The following is a 14687-nucleotide window of genomic DNA, read 5'->3' as shown; positions in this document are numbered from 1 at the left end:
TGTGCCCTTTGTGGCTGTCTTTCTCTCCTTCTTTTTAAGTGTGCCCACATTAAACGTGTTGCTGAACGCTTTTCTTCTGGTACTGTTCCACACTCTAGCTCTCTTCTTGTGTGTGATCTCGTTATATTTCTGCCTTGATTGTGTGTTGTCGTTTGACAGAATTCTCAGGCTTTTCTCAACTTAAACATTTTTCTTTTCGCCCCCCTTTTCTTTATTCTTGTCTTCTGCCCCTTGGTCCTTTATCCAAATCACTATGGTGTTCCTTCTTTTTTTCAGTTTGAGTCAACTAATAATGTGTGATCATCCCAGCATCAAGGCTGCTGCCATAGAGTTGCCATGGCAACACCTAGTCCACACACAGTAATGGCCACTGCAGAGAGAACAGGGAGCCAGTGACAGAGCGCGCACATACTTGTACCCACACACACACACACACACACACACACACATAGAAGCAAACAGTTGCCCCCATCACATGGAGCAAACCCTTGCTCATTTGCTTTAACAACCAGTGGGAGTGTTAAAGCCATTATAGATCTCCCCAGTCAAAGTCAACGATCTTAAAGCAAGGTGATAACTCATTACACACACGGTGTTAATGCGCACTTACAGCACACCAGCTGTTTCGCAGATACACTCAGAGACGCCCCATAAACACATACCATGTGTAAATATACACTGTTACTAGGAAAGAAAATATATGTGTATATATCTACACATCCAGAACTTATGGCGTACAATATATGCCATATATTTTACCTGACAGTGAAGCATTTAATTGGATGCTAACATGTAGTTGACATTAATATGGAAGCCCCACCATTATATACTGCTAGACCTGACACTAATAACGGTACTCTATGTCCTTAGATTTAAATGATGTATAGTAGATGCTATTCTGGGTGATTAAAGTGATCTATTTCCTGATACCTCTGGCTGCAGTGTGGTGAGTGATGAACCCCTGGGGGGAGGGGGGGGGGATGCAACAGACCTTGGAGGAAAGGGGGGGGATGAAAACAAATACACACTGGTATGTTATGCTAAAAGAAATGAGGGGGCAACTGAGCCTTATTATGATCTCCCATCAGACTCAGTGTGATACAGCAGGTATTTCATGAGGATGTGCATGCTGTGACACACACAGTTTAATACTTTAATTAACTGCTCACAGATCCCTTTAGTTTATTATTGTTTCAAGGCAACTTTGTGAATAGGCCACACTTCCAACTGAGTTGATGTATATTTTGCTCACACTGGCAAATTCCTTTTTATTTATTTATTTTTAAGGAAGATATGTTTCTTTGGTGAGACGGTTAAATTAGAGCGTGAAACAGATGGTGTACTGCGGGAGCCCTTTGACTCAACCCATTTTTTTGTTAGGCAGTCACAGTGGCCTTTCATATTTGCTTAAAAATGAACATCGCCATGCCCACTTTCTCACACATAAGTATGCCTTGCTTTGCGTCTAAATGTGACCACAGCAGTTTGGAGCTGTGTGGTGAAAAGTAAGCATACGAGTTATTAAGTATCTGTGAGTTTGTCATTCCGAACTCACAGATTCTGAAGGCGCTGACACATCATCGGAACAAGAGCTATATTGACAATATTCTATTTACAAATGAAAATGTTAGTCTGACGTCAGCATTTAAAGGGTCCTGGAGTTTGACGAGTAAAGATGTTTTTCATAGTTTGAGTCGCATAACTCAGACAAGGTTGGATAACAAAAAAAAAAGGCAGCAAGCATCGCAAAATATTATCAGCTTGGTCGTAAATTCTTACCTTTTTCCGCAAGTATTCTGCGATTCAGCGACTGTGCGTGTGTGCCTGTGTGCATTTGTCCAGGATAATTAACCTCAATGAGATAAATGTAAGCTAAATGTAAATGTGGCCAATATGTGTGTGTGTGTGCATGTTCTTGCGAGTGAATGTCAGTGTTAGGGTTTGATTCAAGGGCCTATCGGGGAAGCAGCCTTTGCATAACTCTGATAGGCCAATTAGTGCAGAATGATAGATGATGAGCTCCGCGGAAGACAGGGTCGTAATAAAGGGACGGGAGAAAGCACTCTGTCCTGAATCTTAACTCTGTTCTCCCTCTGTCCTCCTTCAGAGACTCAGAGATACACGTGGTGTAGCCCTAATATTCCTTTACTCCTGGTGTGGGGAGAAAGCTCTTAAGTTATTATTTATTGTTTTGTTTGGCATCCTTCTCGAGGGAAAAGAGGTTGTAATTTGGTGAGTCATTGTATTGATATCTGAAAATCACATTTAACTCAGCTGAGAGGCATTTGACGGAGCTTGTATTTAAGCTCACCTGAGTTTTCGTGTTGGTATTAATACCGAGGTGACGTCAGTCACTGTTCAATGTCCTTTTTCGCTGATAACAAGGTTATTAATTTCCCTCAAATGTCAACAACAAAACTCCTTTTGTAACATTTACTGTCATAGTCACTGTGTTTACAGGTGTTAAAGTAGATGAAACATGGTAGCGCCGCTGCTTATTGCGACTCGCATCACATGACATTTTTGACACATAAGAACAGTCAGCTCATGAGCAGAGATAAGAAGCAGCAACTCTAAACAGAAAGCGTGCCTCTCCTCTCAACAGACATGAAACAATATGAACTCAGACAAGAAATCTTTAGAAGATGGCTGATTTTCAAGCGAGAAATGATGAAATATTTTGACAAAACACGGCCTGCCTTCTTTGATAGGTGGGATCTCTCTTATTCCATCTCATTAGCCTGGTGTGTAATTCGTCTTTCTCTGAAGCCGTCTGTCAGCGCGCGTGCTTGTTTGTGCGCCTCTGTGTGTGTAAAGCATCTGTTGTTGGAGTGGCAGATAAAAAGGGTCAGTACAGTATGAAAGGCGCAACGTTTCTCTTGGGAAAAATGCTTTGCTTTAACTTTTATAAGCTGCGATGCTTTCAACGGCTGAGAACAAAATGGTAAAGATGTTGTTTAAATTTTGAAAACAGAACAACTGCTTGGCATTGAACCTCAAGAGTGTTAATGTGCTTGTCTTTAAAGGAGAGACGTTTGACATTTTTAAAATATTCATTAAAAGGAGATTGAGGAAGTGGATGAATATAAATATCTTCACTGGGTGTCACTTTAAACTCTTATCTCAGTATTATTGTCTATATTACGAGTAAGATCACAGTGTGGGATTAAGCAATAACTTGAAATTTTTTGTGTGACTTTATCAGTTTCTCGCATTGCCGTGGAGGAATTCTGGCCCACTCATCTTTATAACACTGCAGGTATTCATTTATGCACAGCTCTCTTAAGGTCCTGCCACAGCATTTCAATAGAGTTGTGGTCTGGACCTCGGCGCTTTCTTTTTCAGCCATTCTGTTGTAGATCTGCTGCTGTGCTTGAGATTGCTCTCCTGTTGCTTTAGACAGATGGCCTCACATTTGACCCGAGAATCCTTTGGTGCTGCAGAAACCTGTGCTGCAGAACTCAGTGACTAAAAGGTGTCCAGGTCCTGTGGCTGCAAAACAAGCTCACATTATCACCACTGTGTTCCTGAAGTCTTGTGGTTTCTTCAGATGCAACATTGCAAGTTATTTCTTTTTAGAGAAAATAGGCTTTTTCCTGGTTTCCCTTACATGTCATACTTATTCAGACTTTTTCTAATTGTACTGTCATGAACTTTACCATTTAACATGCTAACTGAGACCTATAGAGTTGCTTTTGTGTTTCTTACTATTTCTCTGTGCATTTCACAGGATGACCTTGGGGTCAATTTGTTAGGAAGGTTGTGGCATTGTGTTAACACACACCTGAATGCTCCAGACAAGCAAACCTCCAAAACTTCTGCTTTTACAGAGGTGGTCACACTTCCTGATGTCCAGTTAATTAAGTTTGTTTCATTATCAGCACCTGGCTGCTTTCCTCTTAATTGCTATAGAAGCAGTAAGGGTGTAGGACTGCATTGAGTCCTGTGAAAGCTTTCTTTTTTCACATGACTGTATGTCCTTCCCACAATCAATAAAACTTTAAAAGCAATGGGCGTAACATGAGTGACAGCATACCGCTGTCAAATTTTCCAAAAATATGACGTAGGTCTTGACACTTTCATAAGGTTCTCATTCATAAAACAATGTTTAACTGCCCAAATGGCTTTGCCTCAGATAATCTGTCCATTAAATAAAAAATATCACAGTGAAAGAGTCCTGACTCGTTTTGGCATTGAGGGATAACTGTCAAGTTCCAGCGCACAGAAAAAGCTTTTCGCAGTAAAACCCTCATCTTCATGGAACAAAAGTGAATCCATATCTGAAACCACAACAACAAATATTTAGGAGTGATATGTTGTTGAATAACTGGCTGACTTATTATACCTATAGCTACAGTTAAAAGTGCACAATATCACTCCATTTGTCATTAAATATACATCAATATATAACCCCTATAATCCCCTTTGTGGTTGCATCCAGAAGGGCATCCAGTGTAAAATATGACAAACATGCAGAGCTACCTGTTGTGACGACCCAAGGGAGAATCCAGAAGTAGCCTCCTCTTATTCTTTTTCTCTGTCTTCTCCTATATGACTCCAACTACATCTAGCCTAAACATACCCAACCTGGTAAGTACAAAATACAAGTTTTAAATTTGAAGCAGAAATGTTACTTTCACTCACTTTTTTTTCCCAAAAGAAAATTAATTGGGCACTGCATTGATAACTGGTTGCTGCTCAACTGGACAAATCCAGGCCTGATTACTACCAGCCCTCTTCATTAGTTAATTAGACAATTTTCAGAAGCATGGTGTATGCTAAATGGTCCCACCTGTAGCACACCAACACCAAACAAAGAAAAAAACAAATAAAAATCCACCAGACACAGGGAAGAAGATGTCTGAAACACATCTTCTGGAATGCTTTCAAAAATATGTCTGAGACTTTTGGACTCCAATGGTGCACAGTGTGAGAGATTATTCAAAAGCTGAGAAAACTTGGAGCAATAGTTAGCCTTCTGAGAAGTGGCCAGCCTTCCTCCAAAAGCGCCGTGGTGCCTCATCCAGGAAGTCTAAAAAGATACAAGGAAAACATCCAAGCAAGCACAGGCCTCTCTCACCTCAGTAAATCTCAGTGTTCATGTTTCCACTATCCAACAGACACTGGGCAAAATGACAGAGTGGTGAATTGAACACCACTTCAATCCCAAAAAAAAAATGAAGGCTTGTCTGATATGTTTTGGGAGAATTTTCTGAGGTGAAGTACTTAGAAGACAGGAGCCCCTGCTACATATGCTGTACACCACAGACTACACAGAATTTTATACAAATAAAAAGCGCATTATACTTACAGACATACACAGAGGTAGGAGTAACTGCTTCAGGGCCAGGGCAACTCTCCATAATTGAGGGAAACATGAATTTGGCTCTCTGGCAGAAAATCCTCAAGGATAACATCAGATCATCAGTGGGCGAGTTAAAGCTCAAGCGCAAATCAGTTATGCAGCAAGACAATGATCACAAGCATGAGAGCAAGTCCACCTCTGACTGAGTTGGGAATAAAATTAACGCTTGGGGGTGGCTTAAGGTCTAGAATTGAACCCCAGCGAAATGCTGTGGTGTAACCTCAAAAGAGCCTTTCATTTTCACAAACCTGTGCTGCAGAACTATGAGAAGAGTGGGCCCCAAATCCACCAACAATGTCCGACAGTATTCAGCTGCAGTTGTTGCTGTTAAAGGTGCCACAAATGGAACAAAGCCTGCAAGTCAGTTGAGGCAAGACAAGTCGAGCTGTGCTGCAACCACGTAACGTGCCTCACTCTGTTTATGTAATATACCAAGCATATACTCCCAATTTAGCATTTTCTTTAGGCTGTGTGTATTCCCATCCATCCCTGTGACTAGACAATGCCTCTGTCGGCTCTTTCAACCCCTTCTCCACCACAGAATCTGCCTGTAGGCACTTGGAAATAATTTCTCATCAGCCACCAATTTGTATGTCCTCCATGTTTCCTGGCAGTGACGTTGTCACTAACCTGCAACTATGTTCTCATGCAGAAATGAATCATTTCAAAAGTAAACTGTCTGATTGAACTAGTTATTACTTTCAAGGGCCGATTGGTTTTTCACACTTGCCTTTTGGCATCGATAGATGTAATTATTATAATCTAAAACTCACATTTTGTGTTTATTCAGGTCGCCTTTTTTCTGTTGTATATTTGCTTTTCTGTCCTGATGTTCTGATCCTGTTTAAAGTTGGCATCTGCTGCATCTCTTTCCTGTGTGACAGTGTGTAATAAACAAAAAATAATAATAAAATAATCAAAACAAGGGCTCGGTTCAACAACCTAATCTTAGGCATGCTAACTTGCAGTTCAGCAGTGCGCCCTGCATGCAACAGTGAAGTGTTTTGGGGCTATTGCTCCTTCAGCAATCAGGAGTCTAACTCAGAAGGGGGCACGGAGTGGTCAAGCATGAAGCAATTTGGGAGTCCTGTGTTATACAATATCATAGTCTAAAAGTAGTTTAATAACATGTTTGAAAGGAAAAGAAGCAGAGCAGGCTGTGTTACCAAGAAGAAAACAAATGCACGGTTGATATGTGATGAGAGAGTTTTACAACCAGGACGTGACTAGGCCAGTAGTGTCTGTTTACTATAATGGCTATCAATGCCGATCGGTTCGATTTGAGTGACTAATCCGCATCATTACTATCAAAGTCTTATCTAATCATGGCACTAATCTGCGCTGATTTGAGCCGAACAATTGCACAATCAAGTCGACAGTTGACGGACATGATCTCTCATTCGAGTGACTGTCGGTGGATTTGCTGTTCAAATTAGTTTGTTGTTGTCTTATTTTCTTCCTCTCCTCTTCATTTCTCTTCCTTCCTTTTTTTTCACCCCATCAATTTCAGTCATAGCTGCCATTGCAACTGTACAGTGCCACGCATTCCCACCAGCACAGAAAACATCCCTAAATGAGAGTGGCGTTGCTATAACGCGACGTGCCGTGCATGTTTACCTGATTTACATCTAAATGATCTATGTTGTTTGGGTTTTTGGTTTTTTTTAGGTATTGTGAATGAAATTAATTATGTAAACTAACTGCGGTGCTCATTTGCATTTCTTGATTGATTTCTGTCCGTTTTGTGTGATGAAAAAAACGAAGAGGGGAGATGGGCACTGACGTTTGTGCGACCATTGAAATTGCAAGAAAGGCGTTTGCCCTCAGGAAGTTCTGCAGATAATTGCAAGCATCTGTCTTGATGTGCACATGTATGAATCCCGAATCAGTTTGAACATGCGTGGCAGTCAAATGTGCGACCTTTGTGCACGCCTGGTTGTGCATCCACAATCCTGGTGCCAGTCAGTGTGGAGGCTTAGTTTGTCTTTGATGAATCTATTTGTTTTCTGTGTTAGTGTGTATGTGTCTGTAAGGTACTGGATATGCATATTCCCAAACTCCTCTCTTTCTCTTTTTCTGTGCCCCTCTCTACTCCTCGCCAGATTACCTGTTAAATATCTATACGCTTGTGTGTCTGCAGCTCTCCTCCAAACTGAAATGAACGACCCAGTTAAATAATAAGCTGAAGGCTAACAGAGGGACCCCATCAACCTCTGAGCTGTATCCTCTCTGAAGCCATCAATCGTGAGACTAAAGCTAGGCTGCATAATGACATTGTGGCAGTGTACTCTCGCTGTGCTGCAAAACATATTAATGTTAGCCATAATGAGTTTGACAGCCCAATATGGTTGTCAGGGATCAGGGCGAATTTCAGCTGGCAAACACTGCCCTCAAATGGAAGAGAGGAGTTACAGCAGCTGCAGGAAACGCTGCAGTGTCGTCAGGTTGTGTGACATGCAAACATGCTGTGTGTTTGATTGCACTCTTTAATCATTAAAAAGTCGCTCAGATACCATCAGTTACTTAATTAGTCTAATTCTGTGTAGCTGCTGGCTTGCTGAACATTTCCTTTTCTTTTTTTTACATGAACTTTGTGTGTGTTGACATTTTCCATTTGCCAGAAATTTGAATATGCCTAAACAGAGATTTTGAAGTACTTATTTAAAGTATGGATGGATAATTTTATGACTAACATGCCTGCCTTCCTTGCCTATATCCTAGAATCTTGGAACTCCAGCAGAACGGTGACATGGATATACTAAAACTCAAGTGGTGGCCCAAGGACAGCCCCTGTGACCTCTACAGTTCAGTCCAGACACGACAGCGTGGCAGTGCCCTTGATATCCACAGCTTTGCTGGCGTTTTCTGTGTCCTGGCTGCTGGCGTGGTGCTTTCCTGTCTCATTGCCATGGTGGAAAGCTGGTGGTCACGAAGGAAGGGATCCAGGGTCCCCTCCAAGGAGGTAGGGTGATGGATGAGTGACTGAAAGGAGGAGCAATGATATAGCAGGAGGTACAGGACCTACAATAGATTCTAGCTCTTTTCATCCCGTGAAAAGGGAAAAGCATAAATATGTAATAGGTTGAACAAAGGGAATGGATGGATCAAGACAGGGAAAAAAGTGTAAAGTGAGAGTAGAGAGACTTTGATGGAATGGGGGATGGGTTTACTTACAGGTCAAGCTAAAGAAAGGGGAGAAGGATATAACAAAAAGTTTAGACTTTAAATAATTATGTAATTAAAGTTATCAACAAATCCCTCCAGTTTGGGATGCAGGAGCACCAAACACATGAGCAGAGACTTCATAATAAGGGAGGCGTGAACTCTAACAGCCCCCAAAACTGCTGAAAATCACCCTCGTTCACAACGTTACTTCCCCTAAAGTGAATTTGCACATAAGCAGTGTCAGCAATACACTTTCTATGGCGCACATTGTAACTGCATTATTTGCTATGCTTTTGCATAATCTGTCAAAAAGAATTTTGGAAGTCCTTTATTAGCTCTCCAGTAATATAACTGGCATTGATGTTTTGCTTAGTCTTGTGAATATAAAGCTCTACAATGGTAGAAAACAAAAAAGGTAAATCACGACTTCAACGATTTCAGAAGCTCAGTGGAGGGAAAAAAACAATTCATTTTACTTTTACCCACAATCACCATCTGAACACACAGACTATTAGCTTATAAAACATGCTGTCATGTTTTAAATTCCAATTGTTTTTGTAATTAAAGTAACCATCAAATTATCGAAATGATTAACCAGAGACATTGTCTTCCAAAAGCAAATTGAATGTCAGTGTAAACTGAATTAAGCAGCAAATTAAACTTAGGTTAATTGAAGTGAGTGTTAATTTTTCGCTCATGTGTTAGTCCTACTTAATCATCATTACGGTATACTCCCAATTTATAGTGATGTCAAATAAAATCAAATATTAATAACTGACAACGATCTGGGTGACACGTCCAAGTAGATGAATATCTTGACAGTTAAATCGCAAGCCCAACACACGTGCACCAACGCCTGGTTAACTCTGTCATCACAAAAGCCTCTACAGGATTTGATACAAAACATACAACCCCAGTTTGGACTCAGGTTATTGATAAACTGTTGTCATTACTCTTTTTATACTCTTTCAGAATTAGAGAATATTTGCCCTATAATGGATTTAGTTTCCCACAGCTGCTGTCCTGTGAAATCTCACCTCATTTTTAATGCTTAATTAATGGTCTTTTGATCGCGTTAGCTAAATAAAAGTGGCACAAATGCATCAGTGTCAACAGGATGATCAACCACTTATTTTTAAGTTAATATTTTGTGAGAGAAAAAAGAGGACACTGGCACTGTTAAAAGCAGAATACAGAAACAGCCAGCGGGCCTGTTGGAAAGCTGCAGACCAAAGAGCACTGACTCACAGTATTAAACATGGATATTTATACCAGCGTACTAAACAGTGGCAACACTCCACCTTGTAAATTAGCAGCAGCACCCTGTGAAATATCCAATCAGGCTGTGTGCGGTTGATCACCTCAGCAGGAATATCATTTGAGGCAATCAAAATGACTCTGGTAACATCTTCTTCTGGTAGGAACCCTGCGGTATGTGTGACATGGTAGCTTTGTTTGCTCCCTCATTAATAAAACTGCTGATATCTTCAAAGAAAAGCCCAAATGGTAGCATTTTACTTTTGATGCCACATTTGGTGGCATCCAACAATTTGCCCTGACACAGACTCATCAGGCTCATCTGCTTTAAAGACGTGATAGCTATTGCTGCAACCACTGTGCTGATTTATCCACGAACTCAGTTTGCCAGAACAGAAGGAGAAATTGTTAATAAGTATATATACATATGCAAAACATGCCATTGATGAACTGAGAGAAATGTAACTATGTGTGAAATAATATTTTCACTTTTGCTGAAAAGTTTATTATTTTTGCATCTGCAGCAAATTAGAGTGAGACATGAAGCAGCACAGATTAAGTTTTAGCTGAAAATGTTTTTCCCATCATGTAAATTACTTCAGCTTCAAACAGCTGCTTTTTTCCCCCTTTCTCAGGAGGCTGTCTAATGAAGACAGGTTAAGGTTAACCCGTATGTAATGGTTTAAAAAAACTCATGCTAAATTGATTCTTAACCAGAACATCATAAAAACATCTTACTGGCAGTCAGATGAGAGGTGTTTTGAAATGTCTAACATAATGTGTTACTGATGTTTGGGCTGCGGAAAAAAAATGTCTTCGGCTACTGATTTGTTATCTGCGTGACTCTGAAGACGAGAAACAAGTAAAAGAAGCCTGTCCCCTCTCCTTAATCACCGGTGTCACGCTAATTTAAAATTCCGCTAAGAATAATTTGGAAAAAATGACAAATAGAGGGGGAGTGGAAACTGTGACTGTACAGTCAGGATGATTTAGAGACTGTTCAGGTTACTTTTCATGATAAAACACCAATAACACTACTCATCTGGAAAGTCAATTAGTTGAAAGTTTTAGCTTGAAAACTCTATAAATCATTAAGTGAATGTGGAGAACATTGATATGTCATCAGAAAATTACTGCATCGCTACAATATCTAAATTCTCTCTAGTTATGGTAATTTAGTAACTTAAATGGTGATGTCCTGTAACATGAAGGGCAGAATTACACTAGAGGAGAGCAGAGGGGTGTTTTGTTGTTTGTACAATGCGCCTCATTGGCTAATGTGCACGAGACTGTTTGGCACAAAACCTGAAAGTTGGACTTATAGCACCTTTGTTCACTTCACTCCAATATAGCACCTGCAAGGCTCAATGGGAACAAATGTTTAGTTGTGTTTATTACACATCCTTCAGGCTCCTTGTCCACTGATCAATGTAATTGCACAGTTACATTCGGTCTCAGTGTTGATTCTTTCCTCTTTAAAGACTTAATCAATTTAAGGCTTGATTTGCTAATGTTATGAAGGGCTTTGTGCTCTTTTCTGAATATGTAAGAGCGAGCTATAAGGTCATATGGGAAGTTTTCCATGCATCTGGTATAATGTGTCATTAAGCTGACTACAAGCTGCGGTGAAAATAGAGCAACATGTTGACTGCAGTCCTCTCTGCTTGACTGTTATTTAGTTTCTTCTATACTGAGGCTGTAATTTCATTTTCTACCATCTAATTGCTTTGGTAAATCAAGTTAAATGTATTAGATGTTTACCCAGCATGCTCGCACTCATGTAGAGATCATTCTAGATGTAAGTGAGGCAGAGATGGTATATTTCTTAGTTGAGTTCCTGCCTAAGCATTGTAGCTAATAAGAAAAAAAAAACAGTTATTAATTGTAAGCTCTTCTTCCACAACATGCGTCAGATGGCAACATATGCAACATTGGCAGTTAGTCAAGATGCCAATGTTTCATTGTTTATTATCAGTCAGCTTTTTTCTAGCTCTCTCTCTCTCTCTTTTTTTAAATACACACTCACACACAATGTACCCCCTACCTCTAATTCCCGGCTCAGTTAGCAGCTTTAATCTGTCATTCAGACCAGTAGTCATGTCTGCCACTGAGCAGACACAAAGACACCAAACCTTGAGTTGACCCAAAGTCATGTTAAGCCCAGTGTGGCTCAGCTGAAACACAAACAAACACACCCACCCCCAACCCCCCTGCTATCTTCATTAACCACTAAGAGCAGCCAGTGGAATCAGCCCCAGATTGAACACGGGAGTGGAATCGCGTCAATGACGACAGGAAGGACAGCAGGCATTTGATTCTCTTTGTGGAGAATAAAGGTTTTACATATCAAGGACTCAGGTAGTCACAGAGAACTCACTATTATTATCAATTTAGTTGGATGCATGTCATGGGTGGCAGCTGGATCTGGTGATCTTATATTTAACATGTTAAGACACTTTCCCTTTAATATGGATGTTATATAACCATAATGGATATATGTCAGTGAGACCCGATAGTTGTGTAGATGAGGGAGTGAGATATTATTTGAGTGTGAATCAAAACAAAGCCCTCGTAAAGCAGTGGGAGCAAACAGATGGGATATCAAAGTTAAGACCAGACTAATAGAGCATCGTTAAAATAGTCCATTCACCGGCTCCGTGTTGAAATGAAGTTGGCTCAGTCAGCCGTGATTGTTTTTGATGGCTGACCCCTGACATTCATCCTTCACCCTGTCACAGCATTGACCTATTGATTGCTGTTGTATAGCTCAAGGTTTGCCCAGAGCAACCGCTGAACATAAAGGAGTCAGTATGCTTCAAATGTAATGCCTGCCGGATCATCGAACAGCATCTGAAACCTTCGACACCTACACGTTTCCCATTCGCAGCCTCTCTGAAACCAACAATCTAACAAGCGTGGTCAGCTCACTCAATGATAGACGTGGAGGGGGAAATGTAGGCAGGATGTGAACTTGTCTTTCAAGCTCTCTATTTTCACTCTCCGCGCAGCTTCTACCATCACTTTTCACCAAACATGAAATTCATTGAGGAGTTACTGGCCCTACGTGTGAACTATGTGCATCCATATATGACTATCAGATAATTATGTTTCACCGCAGCTTTGAACATTAGAGCTTTCATAGTCAAACATGAAGAAAAATGTATATTTGTCTACAAAGGTAAGTTTAAAATAGAATTCGCCTCGTTGGACATTTTTATTTGGCCGAAATGGTATTTCGTGTCTTGCAAAAACTGTGCAAATGCCACACTCTGATCTCAAATCACCATCTGTGCAGAGTGTTTTCAAACGGGCAGCCAGCTGCAAAGACGGTTGCTGAGAACAGAACAGGAGAGTGTCAAGCTGGGACCACTGCAGCATGTCCTGACTCAGTGGAGGAAGGAAGACGAATTTAAGTCAACTTCAAAGCAGCTAATTAGATAAATTGCATATGTTGCAATTTATCGACTTGGGAAATCTCTGCATCTGCATGCAATTTGGCCTTAGTCATGGCCAGTGGAGTAAGCCTAGTGCGTTCAAAGTCAGCTTCCAAAAGTTAAATTAATAAAGTGAATCAAGCCATAAAGCTTGTAATTAACTCCATGCTTTACTTTCTAACAGTTTAAATAAAGAACTTGATGGCGTCTGTCTTACTGTCAGAGTGAATGTTGAAACCACTTGAAACCATTACAACGGGTCAAGAGCGTGTGGCTCTTTGTTCATTTTTGAAAGCTTCGCATAAAGTAGGAAAAGCCTGGTGACCCACTCTTTATGCGTGGGCACAGAAAAATTGGCTTAGTAAGATGCACTGGCAGCTGAAAGATACATTGGGAGTGCAGACTTGGCACGAGGACTCTTTCCACTGCCCTACTCCAACACAGTTAGTTACTCTGTCCAGTAAGCATACAATTTATAGACTATCTTTATAGAGAATTCACTTTGATATCTGCCACCCGGTGGTTTGAATGATTTCCTCTACAAGTGAAAAAAGATAAAACACGACTGAGAAACACTCTAAGTGTAAATATGTCACTGGGGTGATCAGATAGGTCGCTCCTCCCACAGATGTTTGTCAAAGGAGACAAACATCTCCAGATTCTATACTAAAAAGTGCACTTATACATGTAATCATGTCTGATTAAAGAACATCAAAGACAAATCCAGATTTGTCGCCCATGATACATGAACATGGCCTCCTTTACACCTAAATAGATCTTTTGAGTTCACCCTCATGCGTGCATGCATACACGTCATTGCTGCCTCGGTTTTAGCTCACCTCTTCCATCATGTCAGGCTTGCCTCAAAGTGACGAATGCTCAAACTTTGCGTAAGATATGCCATGTCATAAAAACCCATTAAAATCAAGGTATACAATTTGTATTAAACATGCTTCGTTGGCCCGGGTGTACGTCCATTCACCAGCAGCAATGAAGAATCGGGTTGTTTTGCTCTTAGCGGGCCACATGAGCATCCTATGATGAATGCAAACCACTCATAAAAAGTAATCACTTGCACAAATCATGACTACATTCATCCATCAAACATTTGGCCAACGCAGCGCCTTCACTTGCACATACCTACAGCCATACAAGCTTTCTGCATACCTGACGATCAGCAATTCACTGTTCAAACACTAATACAACTAATCTGTGTTTGTGTCTCTGTGTTTCTTATAAATATTAAAACATGCATAATCACATATTGTACATGTCTTTACATGCCTTCACATTCATACTATACGCTGTATCTTGTGTTGACTGTGAGCTGTCGGTGTTCATGCTGCTGTTGTGTTCTGTGTTGTGGAATGGCTGACATTGTTATCTATGAGCCTGCTTCTGTGCATAGAGTTTGCTTAAGAGGTTTTGGTTTTGTTTGTTTTGTTTTAAATCGGGCTTATACACTC

The 14687-nt window shown here is 40.5% G+C and overlaps 1 protein-coding gene across 2 annotated transcripts in view; it reads left to right on the top strand.

Moving 5' to 3' along the window:
* Positions 1-14687, top strand: part of grid2 (glutamate receptor, ionotropic, delta 2) — a 530237-nt gene that overhangs the window by 508632 nt on the left and 6918 nt on the right. For both annotated transcript variants that reach the window (XM_005722013.1, XM_005722014.2), the window contains exon 15: positions 8087-8327. In XM_005722013.1, coding sequence (XP_005722070.1) covers positions 8087-8327 — 241 coding nt within the window. The remainder of the gene's footprint in view (positions 1-8086; positions 8328-14687) is intronic.

This window comes from Pundamilia nyererei, unplaced genomic scaffold (genome assembly GCF_000239375.1).
Source record: "Pundamilia nyererei isolate P.nyererei 1_Seehausen unplaced genomic scaffold, PunNye1.0 scaffold00006, whole genome shotgun sequence".
NCBI classification, from domain to species: domain Eukaryota; kingdom Metazoa; phylum Chordata; class Actinopteri; order Cichliformes; family Cichlidae; genus Pundamilia; species Pundamilia nyererei.
This window is presented reverse-complemented; position numbering and strand designations above follow the sequence as displayed.